General features: G+C 43.1%; 1 protein-coding gene across 3 annotated transcripts in view; it reads right to left on the bottom strand.

Annotated features, from left to right (window-relative positions):
• Positions 1–22,317, bottom strand: part of SPATA17 (spermatogenesis associated 17) — a 293,753-nt gene that overhangs the window by 109,937 nt on the left and 161,499 nt on the right. For all 3 annotated transcript variants that reach the window (XM_033936576.1, XM_033936575.1, XM_033936573.1), the window contains one exon: positions 6,547–6,750. In XM_033936576.1, the coding sequence (XP_033792467.1) occupies positions 6,547–6,750 (204 nt within the window). The remainder of the gene's footprint in view (positions 1–6,546; positions 6,751–22,317) is intronic.

Genomic DNA, 22,317 nt, shown 5'->3' with positions numbered 1-22,317 from the left:
AGCAATTCATTCTGATACAGAGTTACAAATAACATGATGGCTGATAACATGTTCTTGATAGATGGGAACCAGGAAATGTTCACATGCAACAATTCAGACTGAATTTCTTCAACTATAAATTGCTACTGGTTAATAAAAATTTGAAACATCTTAGTCCCAACAAAGAGTACCATTTTATTTCCCACACAAGCAAAGTATATGGTTGGCATATAATGCTATTTTATTTATAGGATGGCCTAGACTTTTCAGTTTTGAAGATTTCAGATATTGTTTCTCTTATCTGCAATATGTAGTGTTCTTTCACCCAGCTAAAATGTTATCAAATGTTGATAATTTATATATGTCCAAAAAAAACAACCTAGAGGGATTCCCTAAATGGTGCTCAAAAATCAGCACCAGATAAAACTGACACTAAGGGTTCCTTTCATCAAGCTGCGGTAGGGGTTTAACGCGCGTAATAGTGCACGTTAAACCGCCTGCCACACTAGCAGCTAATGCCTGCATTGAGCAGGCGTTAGTTTTTGAGCTTGCCACGGGGGTTAGTGCATGATGAAATGTCCGACGCGCTAACCCCGCTAGCGCGGCTTGATAAAAGGACCCCTAAGCGTGATTCTATAAAGGACATGCATCATTTATGGAATCACAAAGTGCTGATTCCTGTGCCTAACCAGGTGCTAGATTTACGTCTGCCAAAATCTGGTATAAATGCTGGCACCCAAGCTAGGCACATCTCAGTCACAAACAATGCTCACCAAATATAGAACAAGGAATCACAAAATAGAAATAGAAAAATTCATCTGGGAACATCAAGAAGCCAAACTAGACAGATACCACAACATAGAAGAAATAAAATCAAATGTATCTCTTCTTGCACTGCATACTAGTCCTGCCAAATTTAGGGAAAATTTTTCGATTTGATTTGCCCAATCAGACTTTTTTTCAAACAGCTTGGTGGGCTTATTTTTGTAGGATCTCCAACCTCACGCCAGTGCTGTGGTGTAAACAAAACAAAAAAGACTTTTCCTCTTTCTGTTAGGTCCTAGCTTACGCCCACTGTCTAACACCAGCTCTGGGAGGATACACATTTCAAATCTGACATATTATAATCACAAAACAGAAAATAACATTATTTTTGCTACCTTTTGTTGTCTGGTAATTTTATTATTCAAATCATGTTGGTCTTCTGTTAATTCGCTCACCAGGGTCTCCTGCCCATTTGATGTTTTCTTCTTTCTCCATGATCATCATTCTTTATCTCTGTACATTCCCTTCAACTGCCATATCCAGCATTTCTGTTTCTCTCCCACTACCATCGAGATCTCTCTCTCTATCTCTCTCTGTCTTCTACCCTGGGTCAAACCTCTCCATTCTCCTCCATGCAGCATCTCTCTCTTTCTCCCCTCCAATATCATGTGCAACATTTATTATCTCTCCACATGCACCATCTTTCCCTGCCCTCTACCCTATGTCCAACATTTTTCTCTCTCTCTCTCTTGCATGTCTCCCTTCCCTCCACCATATGCAAAATTTCTCCTTCATTCCTTTCTACCTCATTGTTGTATCTCTTCCTTCATCTCCTCTACCCCATGTCCAACAATTCTTTCTTTCTCCTCTCTCCTCCCCTTATGCAGCAGCTTTCCATCACTCCTATCCCCATGTACATCAGCTTTCCATCCCTCCCTCCCATCCTCCTATGCAGCAGCCTTCCATCCCTGTGCAGGCAGCACTTCCCAATCCGACACCTTCCCCCCCCCTACACTTGAGATCTCAACTTTCGGGTCTCCCAAAGCAGCAGCAGTGGTGAACAGGCTGCTTATGACCTGCCTGCCAGGGCTTCCCTCTGCCATATCATCAGTGATGTTATCAGTGACATGGCAGAGGGAAGGATCCAGCAGGGCAGGCCAGGAGCAGCCTCTTCAAAGTGCTGCCTCTGCCTGCTGGACACCACCATTGCTGTTGCTGCCACTTAGGAAGCCCAGAGGTATTGTTAGGACTCACTGAATTAGTGAGTCCAATTTTTCCAGCAAATGAAACGATTCAAATCAATTCACTGAAGTGAATTGGTGAATTGATTTGAATTGGTGAATCAGGCAGCACTACTGCAAACAATTCAAAGACATCCATGATGCACATTTCCCAAAGCTAACATTCTAGTTAATAAATTCAAAATAAAACTTTTTTCTACCTTTGTTGTCTCGGCACTTTATTTCTTCCAAACATGCTGATTCCAGTTTCTCTTATTTGCTTTTCTATCTGTCTTCTGTTTTTTTTCCATTGGAGGTTGTTCATTTTTCCTTTCCTATCTGCCGCCCCTTCCCGCCCCTTTCTGTCATGTGTGCCTTCCTTTTCTACCTCCCATACTGCTAGCTCTTTGCCAGCACGAGCAGCAGCCCCAACCTGCTGCTCACATCAGCCTTGGCTCTCCCTCTGACATCATTTCATGGTCGTGGGACCAAGAAGTGATATCAGAGGGAGAGCTGAGGCCGGTACAATCAGCAAGTTGAAAATGTTGCTCGCACTAGGGAATTACAGAGGTACAGGGGAAGGGGTGTGTGCACATGGCGGTGGTCAGGGAAGGTGCAGGGAGGCAAAGAAGAGGGCAGGGAAATGCCACTGCCCTGGGTGCCTCCCACCCATGCTATGCCACTGCTTCTCCCCATATGGTCCAGAAAATCCCTATCCCTCCCTCTCTTCCACCCCTATGGTTCTGGGAGGAAGTGACATCAGAGAGAACTCCAAAGTCGATGCAGCAGCAAGTTCGTCGCTTCTCGCCCCAAAGTTAAAAAGTTACAGGGAAGGGGCGTGGTCTCGTACATTCACATGGCGGGGGGGGGGGGAGGGAGGGAGAGGGGTACCACTGTCCCGGGCGCCGGTCACCCTCGCTAAGTCACTGCTCCTACCCTCTAGAAAAAAGTATAGCCTCAGTGTTTAACAAGACAGTGGCTCCAAATGGAGAGCCACTGTAGGAAACCTGGTCTGTCAGCAGGAGAAGCAACTACACAAACCTTGATGCTGTGCTCCTTTTGGGGTTGTGTAGTCAGCAAATTATGCACTAGAAGTTAAAGTCCAGTAAGCATGGTTTACTACCTGCACAACCCAGGGTTTGTATAGCTGCATCTCCCTCATCTTTTCTCTATATCCTCTGTAGTCTAGAATTTCCCTCTCTGTCCAGGTCCCTCCCCCACCATAGTTTGGCATCTCCCCCTCTCTTTTCATGGTTCCCTTACCTGTTATCTGGCATCTCTCCAGTATATGTCATAACTTTTAGGCACATTCATTTAAGTCAAGGAAAACTAGGCCTATATATCTGCGCCTAACTTATGCATGTATCAGGCGTATTCTATTAAGTGTACCTAACTTTTGGGAATGCCCAGGATGGCTACATCCCCTTTTCAGATTCACTCACTAGAACTGTTGCACAGCACTATATAGAAAATGCCTACCATGTTGTGTGCATAACTTCTATTTAGTGCCAATTAGCGTCAATTACAATGTGTTAATTGCCAATTATCAGCAAGTGCAAATTGGTGCACACAGATCATTTGTGCACACAAATGATCTGTGTGCACCAATTTACGCTTGCCACTTAAGATGCCATTTACAGAATTTGGGGGATTGTGGATTGTGAATATATGCTATCATTTTAATAATTTACATGCATAATCAATGTGTAAATATTAGCACCTGTTATGTAAAATGACACTATTGTGTAATTATATATCTATATCTGTGACATATTTTAATTCAGGGATCTAGGTACTGAACTGCATGGCTAGGAACATAGATTCTTTTAAAATTAGTCCTTTGTGTGTGCGCGTTTCAAGGGATTTCCTAATTTCTCACATTTTTTTAATATAAGTTCTTTGTCTACACTGACCTAAGATAAAAAAAACTGGGAACCACTGAAAATGAGGGATGACTCTTCTTCCCCATAATAACAAAATGCACAGTTATATGAGCCTTATAAAATATCACACCTTAATTCTCAGGAAGTTATACAGGTATCACTGCCATTTAGGTGTATGCTTTTACACCACCTCTGTACTAGCAGAGGACAAAATTACGTGGACTCCAGAACCATGCTAAACTAGGTATAATTTAGTGGTAACTGAAGGTTTTGTTGTGACACTAATTACATCCTATTTTCTTACTGCCACTGTGTTCAGACAAAGAATTAGCGAAACCAAGTGAAAATATATGGATAGAGAATTTGTGGTTTCTCTTCTTAAAGCTCTCCTTCTTTCAATAGGTTATCACTAACAAGTCACAGCTGGAGTTACTGCAAGCACTGAGTAAAGACTGTGAGGCTAATAAAAAGAAATGATTCACGCCTCATTTATGTTCACTTATGTTTTACATTAATAGAAACCAATAATAGGAACCAGTTACCATAAAAGTCATGGACCGTAAATAACACAAATGGCAAATAAGTATCATCTAGTACTTTTCACAGCTGGACCAAAGGATTACTATATTTGAAAGCAGTTAATGGATTTTTATTGAAACTTTACTCTTTAAAGGCACAGTGGCTTGATTCTAAACCCTTCTTTAGAGATTAGAAAAAAACCCCATAAAGCTCTCTGTTTTATGTTTTATTCTGAGTTATTTTATTTGCATAAAACTTCCAAAACATCAATATTCTCTTATTTGTATCATTTCAGGGCGCTTTTACTATAGCTTAGAGTGCACAAACAGACATCAGCATTTCCTACGTGCCACATGGTCCACAAGTATAAAATAGGATGTTAGCGTGTGCTAAACTTTAGTAAAATGTCCTCTTCATCTTTTAAATAGCATTTAATCAAGATATCAGAGTGACCAAGTGATTAAAGGCTAGATTCACTAAGCAAACTGATCGTGTACCGATCTGTTTGCAACCCCTTTGAGACCTGATTTTCCCCCGACCCGATTCACTAACCTCTCCTGCGATCTGCTTCCAATCTGTGCATGCAAATGAGGGGAAACGGCATGCAAAGTAGGCAGGGACGCGATTCACCAAACAAATTTGGGACACCGATTGGGCTGGCCGATGAAGAGAAGAAGCAATTGCTGGGGACCAGTCGCACATGTCTCTGCCGACTCTCCTGCTCCATTTCCGCCCTGCACTCTGCCCCGATCTTCCAGCCATGCCTGATCTTAGCTGTGGGGTTTTTTTTTCTGTAAGCAACTTATCTGTGTGGGGGGGGAGGGGGTTCTGCAAGCAACAAGCAGATGAAGGTGGAAGTCTGTCCAGTCCCAATCTTCCAGCCCTGTTTTCTCCCCCATGTCCTCTCTGCTCCGAGCTCTGGATCTCTGCCACCTTCCCTGCAGTGCGAGCCCGCGGGTTTAAAGCGGGACTGTACACCGCAGTGCCAAAAAATAAATGATATTCTTTCACTAACCTCCCCCCCTTTTACAAAACCATAGCATGGTTTTTAGTGCCAGCTGCAGCAGTAACAGCTCCGATGCTCATAGGAATTCTATGAGCATCAGAGGTAATACCACCACAGCCGGCGCTATAAACCACGCTACAGTTTTGGAAAAGCAGGGGGGGGGGGAGGTTAGTGAAAGAACATCATTTATTTTTTGGCCTTGTAGTCTTCTTCCTACTCTTTGTCTTCTCAGTTGATTGTGGAGGTTCAAGGCTGATGAATCCAGAGCCTCTGTTCATGACTTCCTGATTGTGTCCTTTAGTGCTCAGGTAACAGGATCACCATTTAGGTCACCTGCGTCCCTTTCTCAGAGCTATCATTAGTCAGAAAAATCATCCTGGTGATTTTAACAGTCCCTTTGATAATTTAATAATTCATACAGTGCTTTATGTCCCATACTATCATATGGTGAAGAGAGTCAATATGATCTGCACAAAAGTTGACTAAGTAGCTGACAGTGTAATGAAGCAGGATGTTTTGCTCCTGAAGAAGATGTGGTGACATGTGGAAGCTCCGTTGAGCATGGAACACCTGCTTTCAACTAAGTAGCTGATGGCTTTCTATTCAACAACATATTAAACCAGAGAATCAATTAAGGTATACAGGTGACCTAAATAGTGGTCTGGTCCTCTGAGCACTTGGAGGGAAATTCTACAAACGGTATTTTAACTTAGGCACTAGTAGGTACCCTATTGCTACCTAAGTTAATAGGGAAACACTGTTTGAAACAGCAAATAACTTTAAATTTAAAGTCCTAAAGGCACCTAAAGAAAGGGACTGGAATCACACCTCTGGAGGTGCCTACCAGCACCTAATGCCACTATGGGTGTGGCTAATGCCAGAAGTGGCGCCGGAAATGTAGGCCTAGAAAACCCTAGTCTATATTTCTGGCGCCTATCTTTCCCGGAGATGCGATTCTCTATATGATGCTGTGACATGAGTGACACATGATTGGCAGCCATTTTTTAAGCACCCGCCGATATCAGCGCCTTATAGAGAATCCAGGTCTTGAAGAATGTTCACTGCTTTACCACTAAGGGTTCAAACATGATTTATTACTGAGTCTTGTTTTGATGAGTCAAAATGAGTAAAACAATATTACTAGTATTAGTTTCATTAAGAAATATGGCTGTACCTGAGGTTTCCGTTTGCCAATAGGAGGCAAAGGGTGTATTGTTGGAAGGGAAAATGAGGTAGTATCTGTTGACATATCAACCAGGCCACAGCTATCATCCTTCTTTGTGTGACGTTCCCAGCGGTTTAAAGGTTTTGCTCTCTGTAATCGGAACTCCATTTCATCAGGAAACTGTCTATATGGAGAGTTATAGATACCTGCAATCTAAATTCAAAATGTAATACATTAATGCTATTTTAGGTGCATTCAAAATTGTATTTGTTCTTGTAATTTGAATGAAAACACTGAGGAAAATTGAAGTCAACTTTAAAACAACCATAAAATATATTCTTGGACCCAATCTTATTTACTATCGTGTTATAAACTTCCAGAGAAATATTTTTTGGTTAATCCAGAATCCAGCTACCATGCTCTTAACAGGTTGAAGACTTTGAGAAGGAATTTATCCAGTGCTTCAGTTTATTAATTGGCAGGGCTAGTGCAAGAATATTAGGCGTCCTAGGCAAAATTTCAACCTTGCATCTCCTCCCTCTTCTCAAACTTTTAGGCCCTTTGCCTTTCCCCCAATCAAGATTGCTCCACTAGTACCTCTCCCAGAATAACTAAAAACTGATCACCCTTTCTACTGGTAATATACTTCCTTTTTCTTTGGGTTTCTGTGGTTGTCAGGAGCTACTGTTTTGCTTTGACTACTGCTCACCCTCCCCCAGAAGCTGCTTTCCTAAGCAAAAGGTATGAACAACATTACTCCAACATACCAGAGATATGTGTCACGCTATTCTCAATATGAACTACATAAATATATAAAAAATAGATCAGCCAAATCAGTAGTAGCTTCTTATGATTGAAGTGTCAGATACATATGAAACAATATGTGATTTTGTAGTTTTATGTTTGATAAGGTCTCATTTGGGTATCATACATTTGATGTGAATGTAGTTTATATGATGTGGAGGGGAATTTTTAATATGACATCCAAATCTGAGTTTGGGCATTTTGCGGTACACACAAAAATTCAGTCGTGAACATTACCATTTTCAAAATAGGAAAACATCTACAATTTTGTTTTGAAAATGATCTTTTCTCAGATGTGCTTATCTTCAGTGCATCTATCTTTTTGAACCAGAAGTGTAACCGGACCTCAGTTTTCGGACCAACCTGAGGTGGACTGGGTAGGTCTGACCCACACATTTCTGCTATGCCCTCCCACCCCCCTGAAACAGTAAAAATAAATACTTTGGTTGGTGGAGACCCTTGGACCCCACCAACTGAAGAGTCCTTTCTTTTGAGCAGACTTAACCTCAGTTCAACTGGCATCCCTCAGGCAAGCATGCTCAAGTGAACTGAACATACATGAAAGGGAGGGGAAATGTCAGCTTTGGCAGCTGGAAATGCACTGTTGACTGCCAGGAAAATGTATCTGCTTGTGACACCAAAAAGGACTCTTCATCTGGTGGGGCCCTGGGATCCCTGCCAAGTACATTAACAATGCTTGTTGCCACAGGATGGGCCTCTACGTACCCAAGACACTGTTTTGAGCCATTATGAAAAAATACATCCAAAAGAAAATAGCACAATTGGGATATAGGAGGAGTAGAATGGCCACACAAACATCTCAACAGAGTAGGGGGGGCACTGCAGTGAACTTCACTTAAAAAGGCCCAGGTACACATCTCACCAAAATTAAGGTTACCAGATTTTACAACAGTAAAATCCAGACATGTGGCTCTGCCCCAGCTCCGCCCAAGTCATGCCCCATTCTGCCTTACTGGGTCAGACCAATGGTCCATCAAGCCCAGTAGCCCGTTCTCATGGTGGCCAATCCAGGTCATTAGTACCTGGCCAAAACTCAAGGAGTATCAATATTCCATGCTACCAATCCAGGGCAAGCAGTGACTTCCTCCATGTCTTTCTCAATAACAGACTATTGTCTTTTCCTCCAGGAAATTGTCCAAACCTTTCTTAAGACCAACTACGCTATCTGCTCTTACCACAACCTCTGGCAATGCATTCCAGAGCTTAACTATTCTCTATTGGTTTTAAAAGTATTTCTCTGTAACTTTATTGAGTGTCCCCTAGTCTTTGTAATTTTTGACGGAGTGAGAAATCGATCCACTTGTACCCCATAGCCCTTCCACAATATCACTCACAAAAATGTTTAAAAAAAAAAAAAAAAGCCAGGCCAAGCAAAATGCTGGAACCAGCTGACACATACACTACAATCTTTTGGCCACTGGTTTAGAAAACCTTCAAAAACATTTCTGTTCCAAGACAGGGAGCCAACCCTGAAGTAACTGAAATGGTAATTGCAAAAGCCCATCTCTAATCTGTCTAATGCAACTACTGGGACAAAACAAAGAGCCAATGATGACCTACTTGAAACTATGCATTTGTAACTATGGCATAACTGTATTAATAATTGTACTGATCTACCCTATTGAATGTCCGTGTAAACATTTTAACTTCCTGGGTAACTGACTCAATCTCTTGTAATGTAATCTGACCTTGAACTGAATAGGTAAAGGTGAAATAGAAAACCTGATTAACATAACATAACCATCCCTGTAGTACACCGCTTGTAGCATCCTTTTCCTCAAAATGAACTCCATTTATCACAACACTCTGCCTTCTTCCATTTAACTAGTTTCTAACCCAAAGTCTAGTGACTTTTCAGTTTAGACTAAGGACTCTCAGTTTATTTATAAGTTGCCCAAAATCTAAGTATACCACATCTAGTGCTCCCCCTAAATTCAACTGTTTGGTCACTCAGTCAAAGAAGTTAGGCAGATTAGTTTGACAAGATCTTCTTCTAGTAAAACCATGCTGCTTTGGACTCTGCAATCCATTTAATTCCAGAAATCTCTCTATTCTCTGTTTTAAAAGTGTTTCCATTAATTCACTTATCACTTTGGTAAGACTAACGAGCCTGTAGTTCCCAAACTCCTCCTTACTTCTGCTTTAATGGAGAATGATCATATCTGCCTTCTCCAGTCCTCTGGGACCACTTGCAACTCTAGAAAAGGTCAGACAGTGGAGCCACTAGAACTTCCCTTTCAGTAGCCTCAAATATTTAAACCTTCAGAGCCATCACTTTGTCTACTTTAGTTTAGCTAGCTCCTCATGAACACAGTCTTCAGAAATTTGGTAAAGATCTACTATACATCCTTTCTTATTAGCATTTGTCTTCTGTGATCCTACTCCTGGCCCTTCATTTGTAAACAGAACAGAAATATTTGTTAAAAATTCTGTTTTAATCTTATCAACTTCTATATATTGTTTCTCTTCACTTTTGAACCTCACAATGCCACTTTTTCAGTTCCGCCTATCACTTACATATCTAAAGAATGATTGGTCCCTGAATTTTACCTTATTGGCTATTTACCTTTTCACTAATCCCTCGCCTATTGGAACGAAATTCTCTGTTTATGTTGAATTAGGATGAACACATTGCTTTGTAAGTATGCAAAGTGTAACCCATTTTGACTGTAGTTTATGTATGTTATGCTGTAACCTGTTCTGAGCTCATTGGGGAGAATGGATAGAAAACAAATTAAATAAATAAATCAACGTTGTTTGCTCTTAGCTTTTCCTATGATGCCTTGCAATTTGTGAAGGCTAACCTCCTTTCTCTTACTTTTTCAGCTATTACTTTTGAGAACAAAAGCAGCTTTCTGTTCCTCTTACTTTTGTTTACTTTCCTAACAAAAAGGTTTGTTGCCTCTAACATATCTCCTTTCAGTTTTGCCTACTGCTTTTCTATTTCCCCAAGCTGTTCCCATTCATAGTTTCATAGTTTATTAAAAATTTGATAAACTGCTAATCATAAAATTCTAAGCGTTGTACAATAAAGTAGCTAGAAGTTCCTTTAGATATTCTTTAATCTTGGCAAAATTAATTTTTTAAAGTCTAAAACTTTTAGCTCGGAACATAACCTCTAAACACATTTTAATTTTGAACCACACCATCCTGTGATCACTGGATGCCAAATGATCACCCACTGTAATGTCAGAAAAATGTTCCCCATTTGTGAGCATCAGATCCAGTATGCTCCATCTCATATAGATTTCATTACAAACTGCTGGAACAGTTCTCCCTGTAAGGCAGTGTATCGTGGCACACTAGTGTGTCTCCTGAGATTTCAGGTGTGCCTCGGCACACTGGAAATCAGGAGAGGCGCCAGTGCCGGCAAACTGCCTAAAGGACATGCCTTTCTCATCGATAGGTGCATCCTGTAGGCAATCAGCCAGCGCCTTTCCTTCTCTCCAGCCCTCTTCCCTACTGGCACCCCCATTGGCAGTTCAAGGCCCAACTGGAGGGCCTTCACGCATGCACAAATGTTGACATGATGATGTCACACATTCACGTGATGTCATCAGGTTGACTTCTGTGCACTTCTAGATGCCTTGAGCCTTTAGTATGCCGCAGTTCGAGAAAGTATGCAGGACACTGCTATACGGAATCCAAGATTTCTTTACTTTTAAATGAATTCGCAACAGGGACACCCCAATCTATATCCAGCATGTTGAAATCACCTATTAATACAAGTATCACGTCTCCTTTCGTTGTAATCTTGTGAATGTCTTCAATTAAGTTTCAGTCCACTTCTTTTGTCTTTGAAGGAGGCCCATATATCACAACAATGTAATTACATTGTCCAAACACGCTTTTCAGGTTAACTCACAATGTCTCTTCTTTACCTTCTAAGTCCAGCAATTCTGTTGCTTTAATATTATCTTTAACATACGAGAAGTGCTTTATAGTCATAGAACCTCTATTCTCTGTTCCCTATTGATAACTCTGCCTGCTATTCAAATGGCAAAATCAAACTGAATCAATCATATTGAATCAAAACATCAATTCAATTGGCAAAATCAAATCGAATCAAAATATTTTTTCCTGAATCAAACAGCTCTATTTGTGACTTAAGATTGGCCACTGTTGGAAACAGGATACTGGGCCTCATGAACCTTTAATCTGTCCCAATATGGCAGTTTATATACTTATGTACCATGGCATTATATTGTGCAGCTCTAATAAGGGGCATTCTGAAGTTTTTCAAATATAATTGACTTTTTTTGGAGCCAAAGTAGCAAATAGAAATAATGTAAGGGCTTGGATGAAAGTTCCTTTTTTGGGATGATTCATAGCTATAATGCTCTCATTTCAGTCAAACCACCAAGCGCCGGATTGACTGCCATACCCAACATCTATGGTAGATCTTCTTTTAAGGAGTAGTGCCAAACAATATTTTGAAAATTCAACAGGTTTCATTAATAAATCCTTTTAACATTGTTAGTATTTGGCAAAAACTACATTTCTAAAGCAATTTGGCCTCCAAGGTCCCAAATGACAAGGAATTAATTTTTCTTGTAAAATAAAATAATGCGAGCTGTCACTCTTGTCCTAACTTTTGCTGGCTTCAAGAAGTAAATCTATTCAGCCATGAATACAATTAGAATTAATTTTGGGGTAAATTTGTGGGCTCTCTGTGAGCTGAATGGAAAAGATAATGGAACATTATTGACAGGATGGCTTATTTTGAATATGTTTTTACTCAGGCTCTTACAATTGCCTTTTTATGAAATAAGTCCTTCAGGCTTCTGGCTCTTTACCCTTTTATGTGACTTGAGCCCTAGAATGTGATTAATCATAGGGTCAATATTCAAAGTGATTTAACTAGGCAGGAGAGGCCTGGTTAAAATATCTTGTGTTAGTGCTGAATATCATCAGCATTAGCCACTAAAACCAAAGCCAGTGATTTTGTGAGTGGTCTTGTGCAGAGTTGGCACTTATGTGATTAAGTGCCGATATTCAGCACTTAACTATCTACGTTTTGAAGACCTATCTTTTCAAAAAGGTCTTTTCTATTGAGTTGGATGGTTCTGACACCATGAGGGTGTACAAATGGCACAGTCTGGATCTCAAGTTTTACATCCTAGGTTCTCTCTTTTGTTTGTATTCTTCCCTATTTAATTTTTGGTGTTCATTTTTCTTTATCATTGTTTTAACTTGTTAACCGCTTGCTATTGCCTAAGGAAGGGTAGCATATTAAATAAATTTAAACCATAACTATAGGTTAACTGGACAAATTAAAAGTGAGTTTTACAGTATGTGACCTATCTGTCTGTTTTCACTTGGGCAGTTAAGTGCTGACTATCACATTTAACTGGTTAAGAAATAGTCAGATGCCCAAAAAACAGATATTCAGTGCCACTGCTTAGACATTGGATATTTGGGCATAATGTTTGTGGTGGCCAAAAAAACGCTAATTTCTACCAGCTGAATATTTACTCCCATGTTTTAAAATAATTTGTTATTTATATAGGAGCTGATCAATCCCCATTTAGCACTGAAGGTGGCCATAACACGGATCACACCTTGGCACTTGCCCAGTGACTCTGACCACAAAAGGCTGCAGAATATGGTACTGGGTTGACATCCCAAATTCCTTCCTGGTCCAGCATGGCAGTCATATATTGGTGGTTGCCAGAATTTGAATAACACCAGAGATGGAACCTGGCATACTGAGTTAGGCTGTTGTTCCAGGTGCACGATGCAGCAATGCAGAAGGGGAGAAGTAGGGAGATGGCAGTAGAGGAGAAGGGTACAGACATGAGAAACTTACCTGAAGAACGGAGTTCCCAGGGCGGGGTGTAGGGAGAGATAAGAGAGGAGAGATATTGAGGAGCCGCAGAGTGGGTACACTTGTAGGTCAGTAAGAGAAGTTTGAACTGTATGCAGAAATGGACATGGAGCCAATGAAGCACTTGAGGAGAGGGGTAACATAAGCATAATGACACTGGAAGAATACAAGGCAAGCAGCAGAATTCTGAACAGATTGAAGGAGGAATGATGGGTTAGCGGGAGACTCGCGAGAAGCATGTTGTAGTAATCCAGGTGAGAGGTGATGAGGGGCATGGATAATGTCTTGGTAGTGTGTTCAGAAAAGAAACTCCAGATTTTTGTGATGTTGAATAGAAAGAAGTAACATGTTTTGGCAGTTTGTTGGATATGTGAAGGACAGAGATAAGTCAAATATGACCCTGAGGTTGTGAACCAACAAGATAGGGAGGATGAGAGTGTTTTCCACTGAAATAGAGAATGCAGGGAGAGAAGAGGCAAGTTTAACTTTAGATGGCAGCGAGACATCCATATAGCAGTGTCAGACTCGGGCCTGAGACTCGGGCCTGGATTGCCATAGAAAGGTTGGACGTAGAGAGGTAGATTTGTGAGTCATAAGCATAGAGATTGTGCCAGAAGCTGTGGGAGGAGATCAGAGTTCTAAGGGAAGAAGTGTAGATGGAGAAAAAAAGAGGTCTCAGGACAGAGCACTGAGGTATGCCGACCGATTGCAGAATGGCAGCGGAGGAGGTTCCTTCAAAGCACACGCTAAAAATGCAATGAGAAATGTAGGAAGAAAACCATGAAATAACAGAGCCCTGAAACCAAGCAAAGACAGCATGTCAATAAGTAGGTAGTGATCTACAGTGTCAAACACCACAGACAGATCAAGGAGGATGAGAACGGAGTAGTGATATTTGGATTTGGCCAGGAACAGGTCATTGGAGACTCTAGCAAGGGCAGTTTCCATAGAATGGAGAGAGCAAAAGCCGGATTGAAGAGGGTCAAGAATAGCTTGAGATGACAGAAACTCAAGACAACAGCAGTGATCAGCACATTCAAGTAGAAACATAGAAACATAGAAAGATGACGGCAGAAAAGGGCCAAGGCCCATCAAGTCTGCCCACTCTATAGACCCTCCCCTTAAGATTAGCCAATGTTTTGCCCTGACCCACATAGTGATCCCACATGGGCGTCCCATTTATTCTTAAAATCTGGCACGCTGCTGGCCTCGATTACCTGTACTGGAAGCTTGTTCCATTGATCATTCACTCGCTCCGTGAAGAAATACTTCCTGGTGTCGCCGTGAAATTTCCCGCCCTTGAGTTTGAGCGGGTGCCCCCTTGTGGTTGAGGGGCCTCTGAGAAGGAAAATGTTATCTTCCACTTCTATACGTCCGGTGACGTATTTAAACATCTCAATCATGTCTCCCCTCCTAGCTTGGATAAGAAGGAGAGGAGGGAGACAGGGCAATAATTGGAGGGGCAGGTAGGGTCCAGTGAAGGTGTTTTGAGGAGTGGCATAACTACAGCATGTTTGAAGGTGTCGGATGCAGTCACAGTAGAGTGGGATAGGTTGAGGATATGGCAGATAGCAGGGATGATAGTAGGAGAAATGGTGATCAGTAGATGGGAGGGAATGGGATTGGAGGAACAGGTGGTGAATTTGGAGGAGGAGGGAAAATATGTAGTTTACTCCTCCATGATTTCATAGAAGGAAGAAAAGATGGCTTGGGTCAGTGGGTCAAACAAGAGGAGGGAGAGGTGGAGGTGATTCAGTCGAGAACTCAATGTTAATCTTGTTAACCTTGTCGTGGACATACTCAGCTATGATCTGAGGAGAAAGTGAAAGAGGAGTCGGAGATGAGGCCATTTTGAGTAGGGAGTTATGCATAGAAATCATGGATCAGTGTGGGACCAGGCAGGAAGCACAGAGGTCACGCTCCTGCCTTATGCACCGCTCTGCAGCGAGAAAGGCAGCTGTCCAGGAGACTGCACTGGACCACCGCCAGTTAAAAAAAGGTACCGGGGGACTGTGGGCTGTGGGATTCAAGTTGCTGGCTTTGGGCTTCCCAGCACCAGATGCACCTATGTGTAGAAGAGGAAAAACCAAGAAAAAAAAATTGTGAACCAAATTATTTTTTCTTGGTTTTTTTCTCCTCTACATGTAGATGCGTCTTATGGTCAGGTGCGTCTTATAAACCGAAAAATACGGTAGATTGCACAGATAACTTCATTTGCAAAAGGGTAAAAACAAAAAAATAGACACAGACCTTAGTATGGCTTCTAGTTCATTGCAAATGGAGGTGTGCAGCTGCACAATGGTGGTAAGCACACGTTAATGCTTAATGCAGTTTAGTACAAGGACCCTATTAAAAGGCAAATATTGTTCTTTATTCCCTTAATACAGGTTAAGCATTATCTACCTGGGTTTGTCAAAAGTATTTGTAGTAATATGCATTCAATTTTAGCTATACAATTTAGGCCCCCTTTTATCAAGTCTCGGTAGAGCATTTTAGCATTGGCCAGCGAGGTAAATGCTCTGATGTTCATTCAATTATTATGAGCATCGGAGCATTTAACTCACCAGCCAGCGCTAAAACACTCTACTATGGCTTGATAAAAGGGGACCTTAGAAGATAATTTTATACCTGCATGCACATACAGCACAGGTGTTATCCAGGAACAGCAGGCAACTATTCTCATATATGGGTGATGTCATCCATGGAGCCTGGATACGGACAGCCTCGCAAGCTGACTTGCTTGTAGAAAACTCAGATGTTTCGAGTCTGCCGCACCACGCATGCGCGAATGCCTTCCCGCCCAGCACAGGGCGCGTCTCCTTAGTTCAGATAGCTAGTAGAGAAGCCAACCAGGGGAGGTGGGTGGGTTGTGAGAATAGCTGCCTGCTATCCCTGGATAACATCTGTTACGGTATGTAACTGTGCTTTATCCCAGGACAAGCAGGCTGCCTATTCTCACATGTGGGTGACCTCCAAGCTAACCAGGATGGGATGGTGGGAGTGTTGACAACTTAGGAAAATAAATTTTATAATACTCTCTGGCCAAAATGGCCATCCCATCTGGAGAAAACTTCCAGACAATAATGAGAGGTGAAAGTAAGAACTGATGACCATGTGGCAGCTTTGCAAATGTCCTCAATAGGAGTGGATCTGAGGAAAGCTACTGAAGCCGCCATGGCTCTGACTTTGTGGGCTGTGACTCAACTCTGTAGATGCAGTCCAGCCTGAGCATAGCAGAAAGAGATACAAGCAGCCATCCAGTTGGAGATAGTTCGTTTAGAAATTGGATGTCCCAACTTATTTGGATCGAATGAGACAAAAAGTTGAGCAGAAGATCTGTGTGGTTTGGTGCGTTCCAAGTAGAAGGCCAAAGCACATTTACAGTCCAGGATATGAAGAGCTGATTCAACAGGATGAGAATGAAGTCTTGTAAAAAAACACTGGAAGTACAATGGATTGATTGAGATGAAATTCTGAAACCACTTTAGGTAAGAATTTAGGATGAGTATGGAGGACCACCTTGTCATGATGGAAAACTGTGAAAGGTGGATCAGCAACTAAAGCTTGCAGCTCACTCACTCTTCGAGCAGATGTGAGGACAATGAGAAACACTACTTTCCAAGTGAAATATTTCATTGGTTCAAAAGGAGGCTTCATCAATTGAGTAAGAACAACATTGAGATCCCAATCCACTGGAGGCAGTTTGAGAAGAGGTTTGACATTGAAAAGTCCTTTCATGAATCTGGAAACCATGGGATGAGCAGAAAGGGATTTCCCTTCAATAGGCTAGTGGACACAGCAATTGCACTAAGATGGACTCAAATGGATGTAGACTTGAGGCCAGAGGTAGATAAGTGCAGAAGATAATCCAAGTCAGAAGACAAGGAGGTATCTCGAGGCTCCTTGTCATGAGAGATGCACCACATAGAAAATTTAGTCCATTTTTGGTGGTAGCATTGTCTAGTGGCAGGCTTACTGGAAGCCTCTCAAACATCCCGAACAGATTGCAAAAACTGAAGAAGAGTTATGTTGAGACGTACCAAGCTGTCAGGTGTAGAGACTGCAAGTTGGGATGAAGAAGAGATCCTTGACTCTGTAAGCAGAGATGGAAAAACTGGTAGAAGGTATGGCTTCCTGCTGCTGAGCTGAAGTAGAAGGATTACCTGGGTCACCGAGGAGCTATTAGAATTATGGTGGCATGATCATTCTTGAGCTTGACAAGTCTTGAGAATGAGAGGGAATGAAGGGAACGCATATAGGAAGAGATTTGTCCATTCCAGAAGGAAAGCATCTGCCTTGAGGCGATGATGAGAGAATATCCTGGAGCAGAACTGAGGCAGTTTGTGGTTGTGGAGAGACACAAAGAGATCTATCTGAGGAGATCTCCACTGAGAAAAAATGTGATGAAGAGGTGAGGAATTGAGTGTCCATTTGTGAGGTTGCAGAAGACGACTCAATTTGTCCGCCAGACGGTTTTCTCTACTTGAATGTAGACTGCTTTCAAGAAGGTGTTGTGATGGATCACCCAGTCCCACACATTTAGAGCTTCCTGACAGAGGGAGAAATCCTGTTCCTCCCTGCTTGTTGACGTAGTACATGGCGACCTGATTGTCTGTCTGAATAAGGACTACCTGGTCATGAAGAAGATGCTGAAAAGCTTTGAGAGCATTGAAGATCGCTCTGAGTTCCAACAGATTGATATGACACTGACGATCCATGCTGGACCAGAGGCCTTGAGTACAGAGACCGTCGAGATGAGCCCCCGTAGACGAATCTATCATGAGGACCTTCTGATGAGGGGGTGTCTGAAACAGTAAATCTCTGGAGAGATTGGAAGAGAGCATCAACCAATAGAGAGACTGTCTCAACGAAGGAGTAACTGTAATGTGTCGAGAGAATGGGTCACAAGCCTGCGCCCACTGAGATGCCAAGGTCCACTGAGGAATTCTGAGGTGAAGTCTGGCAAAAGGAGTCACGTGAATGGTCGAGGCCATGTGACCAAGTAATACCATCATGTGTCTTGCTGAGAGTGAAGAAAGGGAAGACACTTTGTGGCAAAGCTGAAGATGAGCATCCAGACGTTACTGAGGAAGGAATTCTCTGAGTTGGATAATGTCCAGAACAGCTCCGATGAACTGCAGATTCTGAGAGGGCTGAAGATGGGATTTGGGAAAGTTTCGAATCCCAAACTTTGTAGGAACCACGTAGTCCATTGGGTCACTACAATAACCCCCTGAGATGTTGAATCTTTGATGAGCCAGTCGTCCAGGTAGGGGAACACCTGGAGACCATGGTTCTGCAGAACTGCTGCAACCACCACTAGGCACTTAGTGAACACTCTCGGAAATGATTCCAGGCCGAAGGGTAGCACTCTGTACTAAAAATGCAGATTCCCCATCTGAAATCTGAGGTACTGATGGGAGGCTGGATGAATGGGAATGTGAGTGTAAGCCTCCTTGAGATCTAGAGAGCATAATCAATCGTTCTGATCTAGAAAGGGATATAAGGATGCCAGTGACAACATGTAAAAATTTTCTTTGACCAAAAATTTGTTGAGGGCCCTGAGATCCAATATAGGCCTGTCTTCTTCGGAACTAGGAAGTAACGGGAGTAAACCCCCCCCCCCTGCTCTGCTGTTCTAAGGTAACTTCCTTGATGGCATGGAGATGAAGCAGAGCTTGAGCTTCCTGAAGAAGAAGGGCGGTCTGGGATGGATTGGAAGGATACTCTCTTGGAGGACTCTGTTGGAATCTGAGCAAAATGAAGAGAATATCCTTCCCTGACTATTGACAGAACCCAGAGGTCGGATGTAATGGTCTCCCATCGATGGTAAAAATGATGGAGAAGATCTCCTATGGGAAGAGGGGAGGACAGAGGTAGAACAATGGAGGTTATGTTCTGTTTGAGACAGTCAAAAAGGCTGAGAAGCCTTTGGTTTAGCAGAAGGCTGAGGTTTCTGTTGCTTCTGCTGTTGTTGTTTCTTGGGGGGTGCTCGAGTGTAAGAAGCTGCTCTCTGAGGATAACGCCTCTGATAGGATGGAAGAGGCCGAGAAGGTTTAGGAGGAGCTGGCTTAGGTTTTGGTCTGACAATGGAAGCAAAGGATTTCTCATGCTCAGACAACTTCTTGGTGGCGGCCTCTATGGATTCATCAAAGAAGTCATTGCCCTCACAAGGAATATTGGTCAGACAATCCTCAATGTTGGGATCCATATCAATGGTGTGAAGCCAGGCAAGGCGGCGCATCATTACTGAGAAAACAGTGACCTTCGAGGATAGTTTAAAGGCATCATAAGAGGACTGAAGAAGGTGCAACCTGAGTTGCATCAAGGTAGCAATGACTTGTTGGAACTCTAAAAGACTGTGTTGACCAAGATCTTTAGAAAAACCAGGGAGTATATCAATAAAATACTTGAAATAAGTAGTAAAGATAAAATTATAATTTAAAACCCTAGAGGCCATCATCGAATTTTGATAAAGATGACAGCCAAACTTGTTCAAGTTCTCTGCCAGGAGGTACGGTAGCATAGATCCTGGAAGCATGACTCCTCTTTAAAGAATATTCCACAAGAAGGGACTGATGAGATAGTTAGGAGTTCTCAAAGCCCTTGCAATGTACTGTTCTATACCTCGATTCCAGCTTTCCTGGAACAGCAGGAATGGCATAAAGAGTCTCCAGGTTTCATTTGAAAGTCTGAGAAAGAAGTCTATTCAAAGGAAGCTTGAGAGACTCTGCAGGAGGCCGAGGCATACTCATTTCCTCAAAATATTCCTTAGAACCAGCATACAGGATGTCCGGGACGGTACTTGGAGAGACCTCCCAGGAAAAGGACTTGGGAGTTCTGATCGACAAGTTGATGAAGCCGTCCACACAATGTGCGGCGGCAGCAAAAAGGGCAAACAGAATGCTAGGAATGATAAAGAAGGGGATCACGAACAGATCAGAGAAGGTTATCATGCCGCTGTACCGGGCCATGGTACGCCCTCACCTGGAGTACTGCGTCCAGCACTGGTCGCCGTATATGAAGAAGGACACGGTACTACTCGAAAGGGTCCAGAGAAGAGCGACTAAGATAGTTAAGGGGCTAGAGGAGCTGCCGTACAGCGAAAGATTAGAGAAACTGGGCCTCTTCTCCCTCGAACAGAGGAGATTGAGAGGGGACATGATCGAAACATTCAAGGTACTGTAGGGGATAGACTTAGTAGATAAGGACAGGTTGTTCACCCTCTCCAAGGTAGGGAGAACAAGAGGGCACTCTCTAAAGTTGAAAGGGGATAGATTCCGTACAAACGTAAGGAAGTTCTTCTTCACCCAGAGAGTGGTAGAAAGCTGGAACGCTCTTCCAGAGGCTGTTATAGGGGAAAACACCCTCCAAGGATTCAAGACAAAGTTAGACAAGTTTCTGCTGAACAAGAACGTGCGCTGGTAGGGCTAGTCTCAGTTAGGGTGCTGGTCTTAGACCAGAGGGCTGCCACGTGAGCGGACTGCTGGGCATGATGGACCACTGGTCTGACTCAGCAGTGGCAATTCTTATGTTCTTATCCAGGTCCTCAGCCATTTGACGGAGGAAGGACAATTGATCCAACAGAGCATGGCCTCGAGAGGGATTCGATAACCTTGAGGTGCCTCGAGTGGAAAACGAAGGAGAGGCCTCTCTGGAGTACTGATATCCCAGCAAATAAACAGACTGGGGCAAGACACTGGAATCAGCTGAGCCCTCAGGATCTGCTACTGGTGTCCTGTCAAGGAGTTGGAGGCCTCGAAGAACTGGAAGGCCTAGACGAGGAAGGCTTCGCTCTAGAGGCGATGAATGCCTCGGTGAGAGTGCTGCCTGGAAGCAGGTCTTGTATGAGATTGAGGAGACTTCACCCTATGCCTCGAAACAGGCAATGCCTTAAATGAGGATATAGGGCTAGAAGCTGTAGATCAAAGTCCCATAGACTCTGTGGTTTAAATTGAGGAATCTCGAAGCACTCCCAAGGACTCGGTTCCTTGTATGGAGTGTAAGGATTCCAGACAAGACACTCGCAAAGACTCGACTCCTTGCATAGAGTGTGAAGATTCCTGACCAGACACTTGCAAAGACTCGACTCCTTGCATAGAGTGTGTAGATTCAGCTTGAGGAACAGGCAAGGACTCGACCTCTTGTGAGCCTGCTGAGTGCCCAGGCTGGACTGCAGGAAGCAGAGTCGAGGCAGGACTATATTTGGCCAGTAACTGAACAAATTCCCGCTCTAAAATGGTCTGGATAGTAGCCTACAATTGTGGATCTGAGTCTGAAACTGGACCACTTGCTGAGGCTAAAGGCTCCGAGGTCGAAGATGAAGAATGCTTCAACTTGGAACAATGATGTTTGGATAGCTTGAGGACCACCACTGGAACTGTCTACTAAGGTATCTGACCTGAGGGAAGACTTGGCTTATTTACTCGAGGTTGAGGACGTTCCAAACGAGGATGGTCTGATGAGAGTCGAGGTCGAGGTCATGGAGGCAGGAGGACACCCCGTAGCAGGCCGGACCGAATCGGAGGTCGAAGTCGAGGGTGCAGCCGAAGTTTCCATACTGAAAATCTTCCCCACTTGAACTCGACGACGTTTGAGGGCGCGAGGTTGAAGAGTAGCACAATGACACTGAAGACACCAGCGGTGTGAGTCAGTGAGGGAGACTGCATGCTAGCACTGGCTACACTTCTTGAAGCCCGTGACCGGCCAGGACACCAAAGGAAAGATAGCCGCCACAAAGTCGAAGTCTGCAGGCTGAGGACGTATGACAGGCCTCACCAGTCACTTGCTGAAAAAATTAACTTGTTTTTTTTAAACAAAGACCAAAAGAAAAGCACAGCGACACGGTAATAAGTAAAATATAACACAAGCCGCGGTGAGAGAAGGCACGAAGCAAACTAAGTTCCGCGCAAAGCATCAAAGACGGACTTTTCGGCTCCGCGGAAAACTGAGAACTGAGGAGACGTGCCCTGTGCTGGGTGGGAAGGCACTCGCGCATGCGCGGTGCGGCAGACTCGAAACTTCTGAGTTTTCTACAAGCAAGTCTGCTTGTGAGGCTGTCTGCATCGAGCTCTGTGGATGACGTCACCCACATGTGAAAATAGCTGCCTGCTTGTCCTGGGATAATG

The sequence above is a fragment of the Geotrypetes seraphini genome, chromosome 3 (genome assembly GCF_902459505.1).
Source record: "Geotrypetes seraphini chromosome 3, aGeoSer1.1, whole genome shotgun sequence".
In the NCBI taxonomy this organism is placed as follows: domain Eukaryota; kingdom Metazoa; phylum Chordata; class Amphibia; order Gymnophiona; family Dermophiidae; genus Geotrypetes; species Geotrypetes seraphini.
Note: the sequence above shows the minus strand (reverse complement) of the source record. Positions and strands in the feature narration are given on the sequence as shown.